Source organism: Perognathus longimembris, chromosome 3 (genome assembly GCF_023159225.1).
Source record: "Perognathus longimembris pacificus isolate PPM17 chromosome 3, ASM2315922v1, whole genome shotgun sequence".
NCBI lineage: Eukaryota > Metazoa > Chordata > Mammalia > Rodentia > Heteromyidae > Perognathus > Perognathus longimembris.
In genome coordinates this window covers 95310655-95334374 of record NC_063163.1, presented here as the reverse complement: position 1 = coordinate 95334374, position 23720 = coordinate 95310655, and the positions used below count along the sequence as shown (strand labels likewise).

Sequence of the window (23720 nt, the reverse complement as noted above, 5' to 3'; positions counted from 1 at the left end):
GGCTATAATTTAGCCCTGAGCACAAAAGCTCAGACAGCACCCAGACCCTCAGGACCAGCTCAAAAAAATAAAAGAAAACACACATTGAGGCCAGGTGCCTGTGGTTCATGTCATGTCTGTAATTCTAGCTGCTTAGGAGGCTGCAATCTGAAGATGAATTGGAAACCAGCCCAGGCTGCCTTGACGACTTACCTCCAATTAACCAGCAAAAAGCCAAAGTGGCCATGTGGTTCAAGTGGTAGACCACCAGCAGTGAGTCAAAAAGCCAGGCATGAGTACAAAGCTCTTGAGTTCAAACCACAATACTAGCACAAGAAAAAAAAAGAGAGAAAACAACTGGGTCTGTATGTCACAAGCAAACCTAAAACTCTCTTGATCCGTATACCTGAGGATGCTGAGATTATAGGTAGCCACCACTATTCCTGGCTACAGTAATATAGGTTTCCATAGTTGTCCCTGTGTTAAGCTCTACTGGGACAAAGTTATGTGTTATTTATCCTTTAGTTACAACTTGACTTTCCGGAGAAATGTGGGTGTTGTTGTTGTTGTTGTTGTTGTTGTTGTTTTCTGTTCACAATCCTAGGGCTTGAGCACTGTCCCTGAGCTTTTTGTTTGTTTGTTTTTGCTTTTTTCAAGTTGAGCCACAGCTCTGCTTTTCTGGCAAATTGCAATTAGAGGTCTCATAGATTTGTTTGCCCTGGCTAGCTTCGAACCATAGTCCTTCAAGGTCTCGGCCTCATGAGTAGCTAAAATTACAGAGTGCTTGGCTACTTTAAGAAATTTGTCTTTTAGGGTTTTCCTTTTTCTGTTTGTTTGCTTGTTGCCAGTTCCAAGCTTGAACTCAGCCTCACACTCTCACTTAGCTTACTTGCTCATGGCCGGTGCTCTACTACTTCATTTCAGCATTTTGCTGGTTATTTGGAAATGGAGTCTTATAGACTTTTTTGTTAGGTCAGGCATTGAACCATTGATCCACAAGTAACTAGGATTTCAGGTATGACCCATCATTACCCTACATCCTTTAGGATTTCCAAAAACAGTAAGCCAGAAACTGGGGGCTGGGGGCTCGTACTTATAATCCTAGTAACTCAGGAGGCTGAGATCTGAGGATCGAGGATCAAAGCTTAGTCCAGGCAAGAAAGTCTGAGAGACCCTTATCTCCAATTAACCACCAGAAAACTAGAAGTGGTTATGTGGCTTAAAGTGGTAGAATGCTAGCTTAAGGAAAAAGAAGCTCAGGTACAGGGCCCCAAGTTCAAGCCCCACCACCAAACACATACATACACTAACATAGACACATAAAAGAAGATAAGCTAGGCACTATTAGCTCACACCTGTAATCCTAGCTACTCAGAAAGCTGAGATCTGAGGATTATGGTTTAAAGCAAGCCCAGTCAGGAAAGATTGTTAGGCTTTACTTCTAGTTACCTGGGGGGGGGAGATGGGGGAGGGCAGGAGGAGCCAGAAGTAGGTCTGGGAGTGCTTGCCTAGCATGCATGAAGCTCTGGCTTCCATTCCTCAGCAACACATAAACAGAAAAAGCTGGAAGTGGAGCTGTGGCTCAAAGGTAGAGTGCTGACCTTGAGCAAAAAGAAGCTCAGGGACAGTGCTGAGGCCCTGAGTTCAAGCCCAGGACTGGTAAAAACAAACAGATTATGAAGGGTTTCTCTCCCCTTCCCATCTTTCCCTTTTTGTCCTCCCCTCCCCCCCTTCTCTTTCTCTCTGACAGGGTCTTTTGTAGCCCAGGTTGGCCTAGAACCCACAGTCTTCCTAACTTAGATTCCTAAGTGCTGGTATTACAGGCATGTACCACCATGCCCAGCAAGATCTTTTTTTCTAATATGTTAAAAATACTAATATATTGTGAGTTTGTTCTTTTTTTTTTTTTTTTTTTTGTCTTTTCTTTTGTGGTACTGGTGATCAACCCAGGATGTTACACTTGCTAGGCAAGCGCTTTGCCACTGAGCTACATGCCAGCCCTTCGGGACTTCTCTTGAAGGCAGAATCAGTACTCTACAGAGCCTTTCAGTCTAAGATTTTCACTTTCATCATATGAAGTCTTCTGATATTATCTCTTTACATATTTTCTTCTCCCTCTGTGGACCCTTTCTTTCATGCAGCTCATGGAACCCACTGCCACCCTGTCTGCCTCTACTTTGTGTGTGTGTGTGTGTGTGCGCGCGCGCGTGCGTGCGTGTGCGTGTTCCAGTCCTAGTACTTGAACTCTGGATCTAGGACTTGAGCCATCATGCTACTTTTTTTTCTGAGTAATTTATTGGAGATAAGAATCTCACAGACTTTCCTGCCTAGGTTGGCTTTGAACTACAAGTCTCAAATCTCAGCCTTCTGAGTAGCTAGGGTTACAGGCATGAGCCACTGGACCCCAGCTATCCTCAGTTCTTTTCAGTTCTTTGTAGCTGTATTTAGAAGTGTGTTGTCACATTTGGTTCCAAGTCTTGGGTTTCTCTTCCTGTTGCATTGTTGGGCTTACCACTTCCCCACGGAAGCTGCTCTCCACCTGTGCAGCAGAGAATCTGCCAGTCAGTGCATGCTGCAGCCAAGCCAATAGCACCTGCCAGGCACCAGGCACCTGCTCTCCCCTCGGCTTGACCTCCAGTGCCTAGAGAGTATCAGCTCGCGGAGCAGCGTGTCCTCCGTGTCCACCCTCCTCGCCTCAGCCCTGCTGAGACCCAGGCAGGCAGAGGATCAACACCTGCTTTTCTCCTTTACCCAGCACTGCCACTCCCCCACGTACATGCCCAGCTGGCCCAGCCCACCACAACGCTCTACCTGGGGTCATCACATGCGGAGGAATCGTTCTTGGCCTTCTGTGGTCTCACCAGTGCTGAGCCAAGAAAGTCCCCCATGATCTAGGCATCCTCCCCAACAGTTTCACTCAGCTGCCACTTTGTGTCCACAGGGGCTGCGGAAGAGGGAGCTGCTAAAGGAGCTGCTGCCGGTCATCGGGCAGAACCTCCGATTCCAGCGCCTCTTCACCGAGTGCCAGGAACAGCTGGACATCCTGAGGGACAAGTAGCCTGCCCTGGCCTCAGCTGCAGCATGGGCAGGGCCGTGCTCTCACTGCCGACAGTCGTCCCGGGCCAGCCCCCAGCTGGCCGGGCTGCAGTGGGATGAGGAGACACTGGCAGGAGATGGGCTGTCCTGGGCCAGTGCCAGGCTGGGCGTGCCCTGCGTCCTGGGCCTGATGTCCCCTCAAAGAGGGGAAGCTCATCCCTCCAGGGCCCTCCACAAGGCCGTGGGACCGGGGCTCTGCCCAGCTGCCTTGGGGCCAGCAAGGCCCTCCCAGGCCTGCTGTCTCCAGCTCAGTCCTGAGGTGGACACTAGCCCCTTCCACCACAGGGGCCACGCTGCTTCCACCATGACGAATGAGCCATTTGTGAGAGCAAGAACCCAGAAACATTAGGTATTACACAGTCAGCAGACTGACCTAAGACCTGTGTAAGAGGAAAGCTGTTCCAACACACGGACTATTTTTGTACTAGAATTTGCTAACTTGTAATATGGAATTTTCTTTGGCCAATAATCAGGATATCCCTATAAGTTACTTGGACATTGGTTACTTGTAGGAAATTTAAACTCTAATTATGACAGCTACACTGAAAAATAATTGTACTGAAATTAACTTGTCTATCTCCATTTGGTTTAATTTTTAAATGTTTGTAAAAAGAGACTTTTTTGGGGGATGGGGCAAGGGGGAGGGTAATTTCTTTTTTAAGTGTAAAATAAATGAAGACGCATTGGATACCAAACCCATCTGGCCTGGCCTGCCTTTGCCTTTGCCTTCACCTTCTAACATCTACTGGCCTCTGCACAGTGCCTCCTCGAGTGCACAGTAACAGAACGTTGGACCTGAAAGGACCTTGTTATGTCGTCTGGCCCCTCTTTTCCCCCCGCAGATCATCTCTTTCCTCATTTGGTTTGCCTGGTACCAAGGCTTGAACTTGGCCTTTGGCTCTCACTTGGCTTTCTTGCTCCCAGGTGACACTTGAGTTTGGTTCTACACTTCCAGCCTGGTTTTTCTACTGGTTAACTGAAAAATGAGAATCTCGAAGAATATTCTACCAAGGCTGATGTGGAGCCTTGATCCCCCTGGTCTTAGCCTCCTGAGTAGCTTGGATGATAGGCATGAGCCATCAGCACCCCACTACAAGTTCACCTCTCAACAGGGGGTCACTTCAGGCTCATCTGGAGCCGGCAGAGGACACCTCTGACATGATCCCCAGTGAGGTCCTAATGCTAGACTGCCACTGCATGCTTGGCCAGTTCCCAGAAAAAAAAAAAAAAATCAGTTAAGCACAAACGTGTGGTGATACAGACTTGTAACCCTAGTACTTCAGATGTGGAAGCAGGAGGGTCATGAGTTTTGAGGACAGCCAGGCTACAGAGACCCTTTCTTAAATGATGGGTAAAGCTAGGTCTTGCTTGGAAAGTAGATGAGACACTGATGCACATCAGAGGAGTCAGATTAACAGAACCTTCAGGGTGACCCTGGACCCCATCATTCACATCCTGCCAGCTACATGTGATCCTGCGTCTAGTAAAGGAACCCTAGACAAGGCCTGGGTGGCTGTGACCTCAGACATCTCCTTCCCTGTCTAGATCCCTTCTCCCTGCTTCACATGTCCCAGGTCTGGATGGGACCCAGAGACACATGCATACTTGCCCAACAATGCCTGCATGTGGTGTGTGGGCCCTGGACAGCAATAGAAGCTGTGTTACATAGGAATTGGCCTAAGGCACTGTCCCTGAATTTCATTTGCTCAAAACTTAGTGCTCTCCCACTTGAGTCACAGTGCCACTTGTGGATTTTTCTAAGTAGTTTATTGGCAAGAAGAGTCTCATGGGCTTTTCTGCCCAGGCTAGCTTACAGGCATGAGCCACCAGCACCTAGTGCTACCCGGGAACTTTCCTTGAAGAAGGAAAGTCTGAGACTCCTCCAATTAATCACCAGAAAACTGGAAGTGGCGCTGTAGTCCTAGTGGTAGAGCGCTAGCCTTGAGCTAAAGAGCTCAAGGACAGTGCCTAGGCCCAGAGTTCGAACCCCACGACCAGAAGAAAAAAAAAAATTGAGAACTTTGTGCAGCTTCTGTGTGACGTCCACCTGGACATCAGGACTGGCAGGCTTGACTAGGGTCCAAAGCTGCAAGCACCAAGCCCTCATTTTTTTTCAAAAGAGATGAGGGGAAGAAAACATTTGTTATAAGGACAAATGGATGGGATAGGCAAAGGCCTGACCTCTGGGAAATGCTCCCTTCAGCCCTGCCCTGGTTGCTCATGACTATAATTCTAGCAACTCAGGAAGCTGAGATCTCAAGATTGTGGTTCAAAGCCAGCCTGGGCAAAAATGTCTGAAACGCTTACCTCCAATTAACTAGCAAAAAAGCCAGAAATGGAGCTGTGGCTTAAATGGTAGAGCACCAACCTTGAGGAGAAATATGGCTTAGGGATAGCACCCAGGCCCTCAATTCAAGCCCCTAGACTAACACCAGAATAAAAAATTAAAAACCCAAGGACTGGGAATGTGGCTTAGTGCTTACCTAGCATACATGAAGCCCCGGGTTCAATTCTTCAGTACCACATAAACAGAAAAAACTGCAGGTGGTTGAGTGCTATCCTTGAGCAAAAAGCTCAGGGACAGAGCCCAGGCCCTGAGTTCAAGACCCAGGATAGGAAAAAAAAAAATGTTGGCACTTGTACTCTTAATGCTACTGTTAGGAGAGGAAAGAGAAACAAGAGGCCAACTTGCCAAGATGGACTGATAGAGGCTAGATCTACCCTCCTACCTGAAACAGCTGTTGAACCAGTCACCATTCAGGAAATGATACTTTCATGACATTGAATCTCGAGGGAAAAAGAGATAGGGTCACGAGGTAGCTCAGTGGGGCATTGCTTGTATAGCAAATGCAAGGCCCTGAGTTTGCTCCCAGCTTTACCAAAAGAAAAATAGACTGGCAGAAACCAGAGGTGGGGAGATAAAGAGTGACAAATTTTTTTTAATTAAAAGAAAAAAAAAAACAGCATATTATCTGGAGAGTTTCCATACCCCAAGAAAGGGGAGGCTGAGAGTCCACAAAAACCAAGGCAGCTATATCCCTGAACAGGAATTCTATAGCTAGCTGTGCAGGTCACATCTGTAGTCCTAGCTACTCAAGAGGCTGAGATTTGAAGACAGGGGTTCAAAGCCAGCCTGGGCAGGAAAGTCCCTGAAACCTCTTATCTGCAGTTAACCACTAAAAATCTGCAAGTAGTGTTTTGGCTCAAGTGATAAAAGCTGAAGAATAGCATCCAGACCATGAGTTCAAGTCTATACTGGGAGGGGGATGAAAAAAAATTTAAAAAGCCCTAGATTCTTCAGGGCAGCAGAGAACACGCTGCTGTGTGTTGGATCAGCACCTTGCATTGAGGACGCTACCATGTCAGAAAACCAATGTGTTCAGGCAAAGGGGCCATCTGGAAGGAAGAAGCTATGTGGCTCCGCTCAGCTGGGAATAGTCCCTTGCATGGAAAAAAAAAAGGGGGGGGGCATAACCATCGGCTTGGAGTAAATCCTTGGAAATGTTTGCCTCATACTAGAAAATAATGAAAGCACTATGCAGGATCCATCTAACAGGAAAGAAACGCAAGCCTCAAAGGACCCAAGAAACAATTATGTTGCAAAGATCAAGGAGAACATGAATCTTCAACATCCAATAAGGTACAGGTGAGACAGTTAACTGTGTCCAATAGCCAAAGATAAAGGCACATGTTAAACAGGGAGGAGGCTCTGGATGAAGGTGAGTAACCGTATATTCAATCCAAATTGACCAAGAATTTATACTCAAAATTAGCAGAGCCAAATGGACCTGGACATGTCCCTGAGCTGCTGCTGCTCAAGGCTAGCACTCTACCACTTTGAGCCACAGCACCACTCTGGCCTTCTGGTGGTTTATTGGAGATAAGAGTCTCAGGGACTTTCCTTCCCAGCCTGCCTTTGAACCGTGATCCTCAGATCTCAGCCTCCCAAGAGGCTAGGATTACAGGCATGAGTCACCAGCACCTGGCCCCATTTAACATTTTTACCATTTCACTATCTAAATTGGGTCTACTGCATCTTGCTTGTGGTATCTTATTTTTTTGAGAGGTTTCATTTTTCTGGGAAGAAAAGAGGTGTGCCAGAATATTTTTCTAACCTTAATAGAAACTGACATATAAGGGCACAGAGCCCACAGCATATTGCCCATGCACCATTGTCCACAGTGATGGCACACATCTTTCCTTCCACTAATCTGGATAAGTACGTATATGGAAGGGGCACCAGTGGCACACACCTGTAATTCTAGCTACTCAGGAGGCTGAGAGCTAAAGATCATGGTTTAAAGCCAGCCTGAGCAAGAAAATACATGAGACTTCAATTAATAAAAAATGGGGGGGGGGGCTGGGAATGTGGCCTAGTAATAAAGTGCTTGCCTAGCATGCATGAAGCCCGGGGTTCAATTCCTCAGCACCACATACACAGAAAAAGCTGGAAGTGGTGCTGTGGCTCAAGTGGTAGAGTGCTGACCTTGAGCAAAAGGAAGCCAGGGACAGTACTCAGGCCCTGGGTTCAAGCTGTAGTACTGGCAAAAAAATAAAAAGGAAGGACTGGGAATATGGCCTAGTGGTAGAGTGCTCACCTCGTATACATGAAGCCCTGGGTTTGATTCCCCAACACCACATATATAGAAAACGGCCACAAGTGGCGCTGTGGCTCAAGTGGTAGAGCACTAGCCTTGAGCAAAAAGAAGCCAGGGACAGTACTCAGGCTCTGAGTTCAAGCCCCAGGACTGTCAAGAAACAAAACAAAACAACTAAAAGTGGGGCTGTAGCTCAAGTGACAGAATGCCAGCCTTGAGCAAAAAAGCTCACAGACAGCACCCAGGCCCTGATTCAAGCCCTAAGACCAGAACAGAATAAGAAAGAGTGGAAAGAAAGAACGAAAGAAAGAAAGAAAGGAGGGAGGGAGGGAAGAAGGAAGAAAGAAAGAAGGGAGAAAGGAAGGAAAGAAATAAAGTGAGAGAAAAGAAGCAGTAAGGAAGGAAAGAAGAAAGACAGAAGGAAGGCAAGGCGGCTTTTCTCACCTAGAGAAAACAATAGCTTTTCTCACAATGGGGCACCTAGCCTAGTTAAGTTCATACAACAAACAATACAATAATGGGAGAGTCTAGGAGATGGAGAGTTGATGCTCAGATTTCAGAATAAAAAGAGCTGATGGTGGTGATGGGTGAGGTGGTGGGCTTAGGGCCTTGTGGTGGGCATGGGGATGCCTAGTGGCAGTAGCCGCACGGTTTGCATGTACTTACATCACTGCACGGCACACTTGAGAATGATTCAAGCAGAGTGCGGGTAGAGCTCAGTAGTAGACACTTGTTAGCCTGTGCCAGGCCCTGAGTCCATCCTCAGCATTGCAATGACTACATAAGCAAATAAATAATAAAATAAAAACAAGATGGTAAATTTGATGTTGGAATCACAGTTCTTGATGGGAAAACATCATCTTATGCTTGAGGTACTTTTGTCTTTTTCAAATGCACATACATACTCTTATATAAGGAATATAACTCGGCTGCTAAGGTTTTTCTCTTCTATTTTCTTTTTTAGCTGCTTGGTAGTGGGGCTTGATCTCTAGAGGATTGGAGTGAAATTCACACCCATTGCCCATATGAAAGGAACGAGCTCTCCCCCTATCTGGAACACCCCAAGTTCTCAGCCTGTTTTCCTCTGTGTCTACTGTTTCCTTCAAGATCCTTCTCTGCCTTGTCCAGGAATGGCAAACTATCAGGAGAGATATCTAGGCAGTTGGATTTAGTTCACCTGCAGCTTAGGAAAAGATATTTTATTTGAAACTTACCAACAAGCTTTTCCTAGTGTAAGGAGGGGCTTTGAAAATGAAGCCAGTGGAAGATAAGGACACAATTTAATTCAGGGACAGCTCACTTTCAGACTGCCCTGTGGACACTCCCACAAAGTATGCCCCTGCAGGATTGCTGTATTACTAAATGGGTGCCTAAGACTCTATATTTGCCCCTGTTAACTGTCAACAAGTTGAATTCTAAGTCAGGTGCTGGTGGCTCACGCCTGTAACCCTAGTTACTCAGGAGGATGAGATCTGAGGATCTTGCTTCAAAGCCAGCTCAGGCAGGAAAGTCAGTGAGATTCTTATTTCCAGTTAACCACAGAATACAGGAAGTGGTACTGTGGCTCAAAGTTGTAGCACTCTAGCCTTGAGCAAAAAAGTCTGTGGGTCTGGCCCCTTCTAACCAGCCTGAGACACCTTCACAGTGGAAATGCATGTGTCCTTAGCCTGACCGTTGCACAATAAACCCCTACTTAAGGTTTCATTGCATCTCTTACATCTACTTGAAATTATGAGAACAGCTGGGGCCAGATAGATAGCTGATGCCTATAATCCTAGTTATTCAGGAGGCTTAGATCTGAGGACTAAAATTCGAAGCCAACCTGGGCAGGAAAGTCTATGAGACTCTTTTCTCCAATTAAGCACCCCCCCCCCCCAATAAAAAAGCCAGAAGTAGAGCAGTGGCTCAAGTGGTAGAGCACTGGCCTTAAGCAAAAAAAAAAAAAAAAAAAAAACTAGGGACAGCACCCAGGCCCTGAGGACAAGCTTCAGGACTGGCACCAAAAAAAAAAGGGGGGGGGGGGTTATGGGATGGTGTTAGCCCAATAGCCTCCACTCATCTTAGCATGCTCTTTCCCCAGGCAACGCCAGGCCCATTTAGTAAATAGTTAGCTTCTACCTTCCTTTACCTTGAGATAGCACTCCTTTGGAGTAGCTATAGCCATACAAGGCAGCGAGATCCCCCCAAAAAACGCAGGTCATGTACAGGTGGCACTCCTTTGGGACAGCTATAACCATAGAAGGCAGCAAGCTCTCCCAAACCTCAGAGGTTATAAAGGTCACCTAACACATTAGCCAGCACTTCTCACCTCTCTTGTGAGAAAGGGTCTTGCCTGTCCCTTGGCTGGCAATAAACCTTTCCTTTGTTCTTATACCTGGATGTCTGTGTGGTTCTCTGGCAAAGTCTAATTTACTCTAACAGATGGCAATATTACACATGCAAAGATCTCTTTCCTCCAAAAACTGCCAAGTCACTATCCTTTGTTTCCTTAAGATCAGCCTACTGCCCTTACTATGAACTCGGCCCATATTTCCGGGAGTCATAGAAAGATGAAATTTTGTAACCATGCTCTCACTCTTGAGTGACCCCTGAACTGTGTACTTTCCCTTTCTTTGTTGAATTCCTTGGCTTGCTACTTCATTTCCCTGTGTGTCATCCTTCATTCCTATGCTGGAGATGTCAAACGTGGGGTCTTTACCTCCATAGCCATGATCACCCACCAGTAACAGTACTGGCTAGTGAACCAAGCCACTGCTAAGCAAGCGCCCTCTGCTGAGAGGGTGTGAATATGGCTGGCTTACTTAAACAACAAAACCAGTCTCCCTGGACCCCCAAGAAGAATGGCAGCTGTATGAGGCATGCATGCCCAGCTCCATACAGAGACCCAAACTGTGCCTTGATGGCTCATACCTGTAATCCTAGCTATTCAGGAGGCTGAGATCTGAGGATCAAGCTTCAAAGCCAGCCTGGGGTGGGGGTGGGGGGAAAGGCCATGAGTCTCTTCGATTCTTCTCTCCAATTAATCACACACACACATACACACACAGGACCAGAAGTGGAGCTGTGGCCAAGACCACTGCTTCAAGATGAAGCCAGAGCTAAATGCTTACTCCAGCATCCTGGGAGATGAAGCCCTGGACTGCAGAGTCTCCTACAAGCCAGCCCCACCACACTTACAGTCACTGATGACTGGGAACTGCGGCCTTGGATTGGACATTTTGTCCCTGCCAAGTCAGTGTGCACCTCCATCCGCAGATCTCACTAGCTGCTCGGTGATCACGCTGTTTCCACACGTCCCTGGACAATGCTGAGGACTGGGAGGGCAACACGGAAGTGTGGCGATCACAGGGGCCACCGCCTGGCCAGCTCTCTCTCCTTTGTGCTAGGGGTTTGGAATCCTGCTTGACCATAAACATCAGCTCAGTGGGCAGATTCCTCAGAAGATTACTTCTTTCTTTCCTGCTTTTCCTCCTTCTCTTTCTCCTTTCCCCCTCCTCCAGTTCTAACATTTCCTGGTCCTCCTTCCTCATTGGCAGCTGGAGTATTCCAGTGGCCTAAAGGATTTGATCAAAACCACTGATCCCAGACTCTGTGTGTGTGTGTGTGTGTGTATGTGTGTGTGTGTGTACCTTCAGGCAAATGTGACAAGCAAAAGCCAGGTACTGGTGGCTCATATCTGTAATCTTACCTACTCAGGAGGCTGAGATCTGAAGATCTTAGTTCAAAGCCAGCCCAGGCAGGACACTCCATGAGATTTTTTTGGGGGGTGGGGGCAGAGGGAGTCATTTGTGGGACTTGAACTCAGTGCCTGAGTGCCTGGCTTCTGTGAGATTCATTTTTTTTTTTTTTTTGGCCAGTCCTGGGGCTTGGACTCAGGGCCTGAGCACTGTCCCTGGCTTCTTTTTGCTCAAGGCTAGCACTCTGCCACTTGAGCCACAGCGCCACTTCTGGCCATTTTCTGTATATGTGGTGCTGGGGAATTGAACCCAGGGCCTCATGTATACGAGGCAAGCACTCTTGCCACTAGGCCATATCCCCAGCCCACTGTAAGATTCTTATCTCCAATAAACTACTCAGAAAAAGCTGGGGGCTGGGAGTATGGCCTAGTGGCAAGAGTGCTTGCCTCCTACACATGAAGCTCTCGGTTCGATTCCCCAGCATCACATATATGGAAAACGGCCAGAGGGGGCGCTGTGGCTCAAGTGGCAGAGTGCTAGCCTTGAGCAAGAAGAGGCCAGGGACAGTGCTCGGGCCCTGAGTCCAAGGACCAGGACTGGCAAAAAAAAAAAAAAAAAAAAAAAGGGATAGAGCACTAGCTTTGAGCAAAAGAGCTCCGGGACAGCACACAAGCCCTGTCCTTGTGTTCATGCTCCAGGACCAGCACACACACAAAAAGTGAAAAGCAGCTATTCAGTAGACAATAAGAACAGGCATGTTCCCAGTGCCTGTGTTACACACATACCTACAGACACAAACACATGTATGTATTCACTTCAGGTTTGTACCTACTACCTGGTACTCAGGAAGTACAAAGAGCTCTAATCCCTGTCCTTTTCTCTCAAGGCTGGAACTCTACCACTTGAGCTACAGCCTTACTTCTGACTTTTTTTTTTTGTAGTTAATGGGAGATAAGAGTCTCATGGAAAGCCAGGGACCAGTGGCTCACATCAATAATCCTAGCTACTGTGGAGACTGACAGCCAAGGATGGCAATTCAAAGCCAGCCCAGACAGGAAAGTCCATGAGACTCTTTTTTTTTTTTTTTTTTTTGGCCAGTCCTGGAGCTTGGACTCAGGGTCTGAGCACTGTCCCTTGGCTTCTTTTAGCTCAAGGCTAGCACTCTGCCGCTTGAGCCACAGGGCCATTTCTGGCCATTTTCTGTATATGTGGTGCTGGGGAATTGAACCCAGGGCCTCATGTATATGAGGCAAGCGCTCTTGCCACTAGGCCATATCCCCAGCCCCCATGAGACTCTTATCTCCAATTAATCATCAGAAAATCAGAAGTGGTGCTGTGGCTCAAAGTGATAGAGCACTAGCCTTGAGTGAAAAAGCTCAGGGACAGTACCCAGGCCCTGAGTTGCCAGGCCCCAGAATGAGTCTCATGGACTTTCCTGCCTGGCCTGGCTTTAAACCTCAATCCTCAGACCTCAGATCTCAACTTTCTGAGTAGCTAGGATTACAGGAGGTATGATCATCAGCGCCTAGCTCTAGGAGATGGACGGATACCGACCAGATGAATCATGGGAGGGCAGGACCAGCCTGCCTACATTTCAGCTATTATTTACTGGGGGCTCCAGTGACTGGCTTCTGGGTTAAGTAAGCCAGCATCATTCATAGAGCCAGCCTGGTCCCCTGTGTGTGCTTCCTCCAAGCTCAGCTGTGGAATTGCCCTCAGAGATGAAGCAGAGATTTGCAGGTACAAGACCTTTGTGGGCTTCTTTGGTGATTTTCCAGCTCGGAGGCCCCCTGTTGGCAGAACTTGAATGTCTCAATCAGCTGACTTCCTTTGTCTAGTCACTGTTTATGCCCTTGTGACAGCCCAGTGCCTCATTGGAGCTGGAGTGCAGTGTTGGGGCCACAGAGCAGACTGTGGCCCAGAGGGGAGTCCTGGGCCTCTTAGGCTCCTGTGGTTCAGGGAGCCCAGGGAGCCTAATCTCTCTCAGATACCCAGAGCACACAGTGGCTGCTGGATATTCTGGTTAGAGTGCCCAAAGGACAATGTGAGAACAAAACGCTGATTCTCCACAAAGAGCCTGGGCAGTAAGCATGTGGTCAGCTGAAGATCCCACCTCCCTCAGGTACCTGGACAATCTAGGGGATTTAATTCACCAATCGTCTAAGCTACTCAGGAGGCTGAGATTTCGGATGACAGTTGGAAGCCAGCTCAGCCAAAAAATGTTTGCTAGATTCCATCTTCAAGTCAGGGTGTGACTCAAGTGGTAGAGGACCAGCCTTGAGTTAAAAAAAAAAAAAAGCCAGAGCATGGCCCCGAGTTCAAACCACAATACCAGCACACACACGCAGTCAAGGACCGAGTTCAACCATTTTTATTTGTACTGGTCCTGGGGCTTGAACTCAGGGCACTATTCCTGAGATTTTTTTTTTTTTCTGATGACTTGCCTTGCGTACATGAAGCCCTGGGTTCGATTCCTCAGTACCACATATATAGAAAAAGCCAGAAGGGGCGCTGTGGCTCAAGTGGTAGAGTGCTACCCTTGAGCAAAAAGAAGCCAGGGACAGTGCTCAGGCCCTGAGTCCCAAGCCCCGGCACTGGCAAAAAAAAAAAAAAAAAAGAATAGTATTCTACCAGTTGAGCCATAGCTCCACTTCTGACATTTTGGTAATTTATTGGAGATAAGAGCCTCATAGACTAGACTTTACTGACCAAGCTGGCTTTGAACTGCGATCCTCAGATCTCAGCCTCCTGAATAACTATGATCACAGACATAAATCACAATTTCCTGGCTGAGATTCTTTTTAAGGCTAGAGTTCTACCACTTGAGCCATAGAGCCACCTCCAGCTTTTCCTGAGTAGTTTATTGGAGATAAGAATCTTACATAGTAGGGCTGGGAGTATGGTCTAGTGGCAAGAGTGCTTTCCTCCAACACATGAAGCTCTTGGTTCGATTCCCCAGCACCATATATATGGACAACGGCCAAGAGGGGGTGCTGTGGCTCAAGTGGCAGAGTGCTAGCCTTGAGCAAGAAGAGGCCAGGGACAGTTCTCAGGCCCTGAGTCCAAGGCCCAGGACTGGCAAAAAAAAAAAAAAAAAAAAAAAAAGAATCTTACATAGTTTCCTGCCCCGGCTGGCTTCCAACCAGATTCTCAGATCTCAGCCTCCAGAGTAGCTAAATTTGTAGGTGTGAGCCTCCAGCGTCCAGCTTTGGATTCCACTTTTATCTCTACTGAAATTATCTGCTTGTCTTCTGTCCACTTCTTTCAAGCCTAAGATGTTTCTTTGTGGGATATATATACATATATACAAATATATGTATATATATACATATATATGTGTGTGTGTGTGTTTGTTTGTTTGTTGTTCTGATACTGAGTCTTAAACTGGGGACCTGGGTGCTTTCCTTTAGCTTCTCATTCAAGATTGGGGCTCTGTAACTTGAGCCAAGAGTGGAACTTACATGTAAAAATTACTATTTTGTCAGACATGGGGCTTAAACTCAGGGCCTGGGTTTGTTGCTGAGCTTTTTATCTCAAGGCTAGTGCTCTACTATTTTGAACCACAGCACTACTCCCGATTTTCTGGTGATTACTTGGAGATAAGAATCTCATGGACTTTTCCTGCCCAGGCTGGCTTTGAACTATGATCCTTAAATCTCAGCCTCTTCAGTAGCTAGGATTACAGCTGTGAGCTACCAGTACCCAATTAGCTTCCAGATTTTAAATTGGAGATAAGAGTTTCATGAACTTTCCTGCCAAGGTTGACTTTGAATGTAGATCCTCAGATCTTAGTCTCATGAATAGCTAGGATTACCAGTGCACCTACCTATGCCTGCCTGCCTGCCTTCCTTCCTTCCTTCCTTCCTTCCTTCCTTTCTTTCTTCTTCTTCTTTTTTTTTTTTTTTTTTGGCCAGTCCTGGGCCTTGAACTCAGGGCCTGAGCACTGTCCCTGGCTTCTTTTTGCTCAAGGCTAACACTCTGCCACTTGAGCCACAGCGCCACTTCTGGCCGTTTTCTGTATATGTGGTGCTGGGGAATTGAACCCAGGGCCTCATGTATACAAGGAAAGCACTCTTGCCACTAGGCCCATATCCCCAGCCCCTTTCTTTCTTTCTTTCTTTCTTTCTTTCTTTCTTTCTTTCTTTCTTTCTTTCTTTCTTTCTTTCTTTCTTCCTTCCTTCCTTCCTTCCTTCCTTCCTTCCTTCCTTTCTTTCTTTCTTTCTTTCTTTCTTTCTTTTTCTTTCTTTCTTTCTTTTGCCAGTCCTGTGGCTTGAACTCTGGGTCTGGGCACTGTGCTTGGCTTCTCTTTGCTCAAGGCTAGCACTGTACCACTTGAGCCACAGTGCCACTTCTGGCTTTTTCTATATATGTGGTGCTGAGGAATCAAACCCAGGGCTTCATATATATGAAGCAAGCAGTCTACCACTAGGCCATATTCCCAGCCCTATCTATTTGTCTAGATATCCATCTATCTATCTATCTATCTATCTATCTATCTATCTATCTATCTATCTATCTATCATTTATTTAGCCAGTCCTGAGGCTTAAACTTGGTGCCTGGGCTCTGTGCTTGAGGTTCTTTTGCTCAAAGCTAACACTCTAGCACTTGAGCCTCAGCACCACTTCCAGCTTTTTCTGAGTAGTTTATTGGAGATAAGAGTCTCATGGACTTTCCTGCCCTAGCTAGCTTTGAATCCGGATCCTCAGATCTCAGCTTCCTGACTAGTTAGGATTACAGTCATGAGTTACTGGTGCCTGGCTTAGGTTACCATTTTTGGTGTACCCTTTATTCTGAAGCACTTTTAGATTTACGGAAGCTAAGGTTTTTTTGTTTGTTTGTTTGTTTGCCAGTCCTGGGCTCAGACTCAGGGCCTGAGAACTGTCCCTGGCTTCTTTTTGCTCAAGGCTAGCACTCTGCCACTTGAGCCACAGCGCCACTTCTGGCCATTTTCTGTATGTGGTGCTGGGGAATCGAACCCAGGGCCTCATGTATACAAGGCAAGCACTCTTGCCACTAGGCCATATCCCCTGGAAGCTAAGGTTTTGAATGTTTATGATAATCAACTTCAGACTTCATCATCTTGAGGATTTGCCTTTAGATTTGATACATGCTTTCCAACTTTCCTAAAAACATGGAACAATGAAAGACAGGGAATAAAGCTGGTTTAAGATTCTGTGAGGCTCTACCTTGGAGTTCACAGGCCTCAGACACTTTTCTCGATGTCCACAGGCTACTGGCTGCGCTGTGGGGTGAGCTCATGGGGACGCTAACTCTGCCCTTAGCCACAGCCATGGAGACTTTGTCCTCCCAGGTTCGGTGTGGCTGTTCCTTGTGTCTGTCCTGTTGACCTGCAGCCACCTCCTGATGGGACACTCCACTGAAGAGTGTCTGCTAGCAAACATTAATGACTCAGGCCTGCTGTGCTAAGTGTGTGCATCAGAACCTTATTTTGCTAATTTTCCTTACAGGAAGCTGAGTCTTAAGGTTACTCCAGCTTGAGCATTCTTTGTTCACTCAAACAGAAAATGGAGTTGGGTGCTGGTAACTCACTCTTGTAATCTTAGCTCCTCAGGAGGCCAAGATCAAAGGAACACAGTTCAAAGCCAGTCAAGGCAGGAAAGTCTGAGAGACTCTTATCTCCAATAAACTGCTTAAAGAAGACAAAGAAAATAAGCCAGAAATGGAACTGTGGCTCCAGTGGTAAAGCACTGATCTAGAGCACCAAAGCTCAGGGACAGTGCCTAGGACCTGAGTTCAGGCCCTAAGTCTGACACAAAAAAAGAAAAAGAAAAAGAGTGTCATAGACTTTTCTGCCTAAACTAGCTTTTAACTTAGATCCTCAGATCTCAGCCTGTTGAGTAGTTAGGATTTTAGGCATGGTTTGTTTAGACTTTTATATCTTCTTTGGTTCAGGTTTTTTTGTTTTGTTTTTTAGATTTTTGTCCATGGTGGGGCTTGAACTCAGGCCTGGGCTCTGTGCCTGAGCTTTCTGCTTAAGGCTAGCACTCTACCACTTTGAGCAATGGCACCATTTCTGGTTTTCTGGTGATTAATTGGAGATAAGATTCTCACAGACTTTCCTGCCTGGGCTGGCTTTGAACCTCAAGCCTCACATCTCAGCCTCTTGAGTAGCTAGGATTACAGAAATGAGCCACCAACACCTGGTGTTGGTTCCGTTTTTGTAGGATATGTATGTCTGGAAATCTGTCCATTTCTTCTGTACTTTCAAATGTACTGATTGGTAATTTTAAAAATATTTCCCTATGATCCTAGTGATATCTTCTGTGCTACTCCTTTGTGCTTCTATTTTTATTTATTTGGAACATCTCTTTTCGTGTGTCTGTCTGTCTGTGTCTGTGCGTATGCGCTGATCCTGAGGCCTGAACTCTGGGACTGGGTGCTGTCCCCTAGCCTTATTGCTCGAGGCTAGTGTTCTACCACTTGAACCACCCCTTGCAGCTTTTTTTCCCAGTTAATTGGAGGTAAGAGTCATGGATTTTTCTGCCTAGGTTGGCTTTGAACTGAGATCCTTAGATCTCAGCCTCCTTGGTAGTTAGAATTATAGGTGTGTGCCACTGGTGTCCAACTGCTCTGCCTCTTCTTCTTTTTTATATGAAACCACAGCTCTGGCCGTGGGCAGGAATGGCCGGTGGGTTTTGCCTCCTGGGAAACTGCCTGAGCGAATAGTCAAGGTGAAGCACATGGCTCATGTGTGAGGTTTGTGGGAAAGAAGGTGAGTTACTTAGCTATTGTGTTCTCTACTAGGTCAGTTCATGTTTTCCAAGGTCTGTGGATTTCTGGGGGGAGCATGGACAGGTCACACTTTACCACAGCCCTTCCCACATGGACACATTCTCCATGTTAAAAAAAAAACAAATTCTAGAGCTAGGAATGTGGCTTAGCAGTATGGTGCTTGCTTAGCATGCACAAAGACCTAGGTTAGATTCCTCAGCACCACAGAAACAGAAAAAGCTGGAAGTGACCCTGTGGCTCAAGAGGTGGAGTGCTACCCTTGAGCAAAAAGAAGCCAGGGACAGTGCTCAGGCCCTGAGTCCAAGCCCCAGGACTGGCAAACAAACAAACAAAAAAAGTATTTAAATGTTCAGTTATGCCTTTGGATTCCTCCCCTAAGGGTATCATCCTTTAGTCTGTGTGTGAATGTCTAGTGTCCTTATAACTTATCATGCCCCAGAGTATTTTATTTTATTATTTTTGTTTTGTTTTGTTTTTGCCAGTCCTGGGGCTTGAACTCAGGGTGTGGGCACCATCCCTGAGCTTCTTTTGCTTAAGGCTAGTACTCTACTTCTTGAGCCAATGCCAATTCCGACTTCTTCTGTTTATGTGGTACTGAGGAATCAAACCCCGGTCTTCATGCATGCTAAGCAAGCATTTTCTACCACTAAGCCACAAGCCCAGCCTATTATTATTATTATTACTATTATTATTATTATTATTATTATTGTCGGTTATGGGGCTTGAATTCAGGGCCTGGGTGCTGTCACTGAGCTTTTTTCACTCAAGGTTAGAGCTCTATCACTTTGAGCCACTGCCCCACTTCCAGTTTTCTGGTGACTGATTGCAGATAAAAGTCTTATGGACTTTCCTGACTGGGCTGCCTTTGAACCTTGATCCTTAAATCTCAGCCTCCTGAATAGGATTATAGATGTGAGCCACCAGTGCATGGCTTCTGGTATATTTTAGATCTAGCTTCTGCATATGAGAGAAATGTGCCATTTGCCTCTCTGAGATTGGCTTGCTTCACTTAACATGAATTGCTTTAGGTCCGTCTATTTCCCTGTAAATGACATATTCTTATTCTTTCTAATGGATGAGTAAATTCCATTGTGTGTATATACACACAATTAATCTATCTATTGTAGGACATCTGGTCTGTTTTCATAACTTGGCTATTATGAATATTTTTTTTTTTGCCAGTCCTGGAGCTTGGACTCAGGGCCTGAGCACTGTCCCTGGCTTCTTTTTGCTCAAGGCTAGCACTCTGCCACTCGAGCCACAGCGCCACTTCTGGCCATTTTCTGTATATGTGGTGCTGGGGAATCGAACCCAGGACTTCATGTATACAAGGCAAGCACTCTTGCCACTAGGCCATATTCCCAGCCCCCTATTATGAATATTTCTACCCTGGCTTTTTTTGATAATTGAAGATAGAGTCTCAAGGACATTCAACCAGGCACCAGTGGCTCACAGTCATCCTAGCTACTCAGGAAGCTGAGATCTGGAAATCGTGGTTCCAAGCCAGCTGAGACAAGAGAGTCCCTGAGACTCATCTCCAATTAACCACCAAAAAGCCAGAAATAGCACTGTGGCTCACATAGTAGAGTGCTATCTTTGAACAAAAAACTCAAGGACAGTGCCCAGGCCCTGAGTTCAAGCCCTAGGACTGGCACAGAATATAAAAAATAAAAGTGTCATGATCCTCTGAAATCTCAGCCTCCTAAGAGCTAAGATTACATCTGTGAACCACCAGTGCCTGACTTTTAGTTTTCTTTTCTACAAAGCAGAGTTATTGCCTTGTCTCCAGTCTTGGAGGCCCAACAGAGATGACGTGTGCGACATCTTCAGCACAAGACAGAGCTGCTGTCCTTATTGATAGTTCTGCTGGCACAGTGCCTGGTGCTTCGTGTCCTGATTCCTGGCCAGTGACCTTGCCTGTGCTGTCTCCTAGTGTAGCTCCAGTGAGGGCCTTGTACAAATGCCAGCACCTCCAGGCAGCCCACGTAGCCCTCCACATTCAGGATGACCGAGGTTTCAAATCTCAGAACCTTAGCCAGACATAAATACATGTCTCTTGCAGATACCAGCCTCAGAAAGACTGAGAGGAGAGTATGGTAGGCCATGCCACCCATAGGGACCTGGGGTGCTTTATGATATATGCTCTATGGGTGTGTTTAAAAGGGGTTGAGTGGGTAGACACCCTTGCCTCATGCCCATAATCCTAGCTTACCAGGAGGTTGAGATCTAAGGATCATTGAAGCCAGCCCAGATGATCAAATCCTCAAGACTTCTATCTCCAATGAACAAGCAAAAAGCCAGAAGTAAAGCCTGGCACTGGTGGCTCATGCCTGTAATCCTAGCTACTCAAGAGACTGAGGACTGAGATCTGAGGATTGCTCTTCAAAACTAGCCCAGGCAGGAAAGTCCATGAGACTCATCTCCAGTGAACCACTGGAAAACCAGAAGTGATACTGTGGCTCAAAGTAATAGACTGCTAGCTAGCCTAGAGCAAAAAAGCTTAGGGACAGTGCCCAGGCCTTGAGTCAAGCCCCATGACTACCACCACCACCACCAACAACAACAAAAGCCAGAAGTAGAGGTATGGCTCCAACTGAAGAGGGAAAGGACAGAGGAAGAAAAAGAGAAGAGAGAAAGATAGAAGTTGAGAATAAGCTTGTAGCAGTTGATGTGCCAGACCAAAGACCCCCCCCCAAGAAACCACCAAGGAGCCAACCTGATACAAGGACAAGAGAGTCGTTTAATTCAGCTGGAGCTGGTCCCACAACCGTCCATGGCAGTGGCCATGCAGTTGTGAGCACACTTCTTTGTTCAGCAGGGTTTTTATTGACCATGGTGGGGATAGCCACAACAATGGCTTTGTGATTGGGTGGGGGTTTGCGGGCTTACACCTGACTGGCCAAGTAAGCTGTCTCAGACTCATTGTCTAGGGGTGTGTTCCTAGGCCTCTGAGCAGGAGGAGGGGCTGGGGAGATAGTGGGAATGGAGTCAGCTTCTGTCCTCTTTTGTTGGCCAGATCTGACCCGCACATTACACAGTATCTCATGCCTAGCTACCCAGGAGGCTGAGATCTGAGGATTAAGATTCAAATCCAGCCAGAGCAGAAAAGTCCATGAGACTAACCACAAAAAGCCAGAAGTGGGGCTGTGGCTCAAGTGGTAGACCACTAACTAGCCTTGAGCATCAAAGCTCAGGGATTGTGCTCAGGCCCAGAGTTCAAGCTGCAAGGCTGGCAAAAAAAAAAAAAAGCTGAGAGTAATCATAGAGGGCTCCTCCCTACCTTCCTCTCTGAAGATCCCCTTGGGCTCTGCATAAGTAGGAGTCACCTAGACCCCAGCATTGCTGGGGGCAGCGGGAGGAGTTCCACGGCTCCTCTGCCAATCCCAGCTTGTCACGAATACTGGGCATGTTTCACAGACATCTAAGGACCCTGCTCTCACACACACCCTCTCAGACACTTAGGCCTCACAATCTGAACAGCAGAGCCTATGCCAGCGGTGGTCAGGAGGGCTGCGGTTGGCAAAGCTATTGAGTGACATCAGCCAGTGGGATAATGGCAAAAGATCAATGAGGAAAGCGCCAAGAGCTACAGAAGCCTGAACAGACCTTGAAAGCTAGGAGGACAAGCCTTCCTGATGACACAAGGGATGCCCACACAGGCCCAGCCCAGTGCACTGGGGGCTGCTATGTGGCTCACCCACAGCCTGAACACCCCCCTTTTTGGCTACGAGCATTCACATGTAATTGCATGCATTATTAATGCATTCACCCTGGAGAGGCCTGGAGAATCTGCTGCAATCAAGGCATGCTGATGATTTCTTTTGGTGTTGAGATAGATTCTAGTTCTCCATCAGAAATGGCATAAGTATGGGCTGGGAATATGGCCTAGTGGCAAGAGTGCTTGCCTTCTATACATGAAGCCCGGGGTTCGATCCCTCAGCCCCACATATATAGAAAATGGCCAGAAGCGGTGCTGTGGCTCAAGTGGTAGAGTGCTAGCCTTGAGCAAAAAGAAGCCAGGGACAGTGCTCAGGCCCTGAGTTCAAGCCCCAGCACTGGCAAAAAGAAAGAAAGAGGGGCTGGGGATATAGCCTAGTGGCAAGAGTGCCTGCTTCGGATACACGAGGCCCTAGGTTCGATTCCCCAGCACCACATATACAGAAAACGGCCAGAAGTGGCGCTGTGGCTCAAGTGGCAGAGTGCTAGCCTTGAGCAAAAAGAAGCCAGGGACAGTGCTCAGGCCCTGAGTCCAAGCCCCAGGACTGGCAAAAAAAAAAAAAAAAAAAAAAGAAAGAAAGAAAGAAATGGCATAAGTAAAGCCAGGTGTTGGTGTCTCAGGCTTGTCATCCTAGCTACTCAGAAGGCTGAGACCGGAGGATTGTAGTTTAAAGCCAGCCATCCCAGGCCAAAAAAAAAAAAGTCAGTGAGATACTTACCTCTAATTAACCAGCAAAAAGTTGGAAGTGGGGGCTGGGGATATGGCCTAGTGGCAAGAGTGCTTGCCTCGTATACATGAGGCCCTGGGTTCAATTCCCCAGCACCACATATGCAGAAAATGGCCAGAAGTGGTGCTGTGGCTCAAGTGGCAGAGTGCTAGCCTTGAGCAAAAAGAAGCCAGGGACAGTGCTCAGGCCCTGAGTTCAAGCCCCAGGACTGGCCAAAAAAAAGTTGGAAATGGCGGTATGGCTCAAGTGGCAGAGCACCAGCCTTGAGTGAAAAAGCTAAACAAGAGTGTGAGGTCCTGAGTTCAAGCCCCAAGTAAGAAAATAAAAAAGATGGTGCAGTGGAGTTATGGTGATATGCAGAAGCAGAGTAGAACTTCTGGGGTTTTCCCACCTACACTCACTCCTATTTCTGAGTACGGAGTTCTGTTACCAAGCCCTGCCCTTCTATTTGATTGCAGACTTCTGCTTACCAATAACTCATTTCTGGTGCTGTCTCCCGAGCTGCACCACAATGGGATGGTCCATTTCTTTTCAGCAGAAAGCTCGCTATAATTCCATGTGTTAGGAAAATGGAGGAGAAAGGGAGGAGACAGGCCGGACTCCATCTTCCACAGTCCAGGACTGTTTATTGAGATAGAGCAGCAAGGGACACAGCCTTTCCGCGGGCTTGGAGACTGTGTGTAAGAGCTGGGACAAGAGCTGGGTTTTATGAGATTTCAGCAAGGAGGCAGAGGTGAATGAAAAAGCATTAGGTCAAGGGAGGCAGGGGGCTTTTCAGCTAGGCCCACAGTGGAAAGTTTACAGCCAGACTTAGATAGATTGCCCTGCGAGAGTCAGACAGTCTGCACTTACCTTTGGTTGCTTGCCTGGTATCTGTACGCACCTGGGAAAAGAGAGTGGGAGTCAGTCCTTCATATTCTGTCTTTGGATACATAGAAAGAATGGGTCTAGATGGGTGCACCATGGAGTTATAAGAGCAAAGCACAGTGGCATCATCATGTCCACAGAAGAAATGTGTATGTCAGCTCTGCCAAGGCCACCTGAAAGGAGGCACCTTTAGAACAAGTTTTAAGCCAGGCACTGGTGGCTCACTTTTGTAATCCTAGCTACTCAGGAGGCTACTATCTGAGAATCACTGTTCAAAGCCAACCTGGAGAAGGAAAGTCTGTCA

At 47.0% G+C, this 23720-nt stretch overlaps 1 protein-coding gene across 1 annotated transcript in view; it reads left to right on the top strand.

Moving 5' to 3' along the window:
• Window positions 1–3770, top strand: part of LOC125349369 (protein HIRA) — an 88193-nt gene extending 84423 nt beyond the window's left edge. Inside the window, exon 25 of the mRNA XM_048343457.1 lies at window positions 2921–3770. Within this exon, the coding sequence (XP_048199414.1) occupies window positions 2921–3037 (117 nt within the window). The 3' untranslated portion in view covers window positions 3038–3770. The remainder of the gene's footprint in view (window positions 1–2920) is intronic.
• The last annotated feature ends 19950 nt before the right edge of the window (window positions 3771–23720 follow it).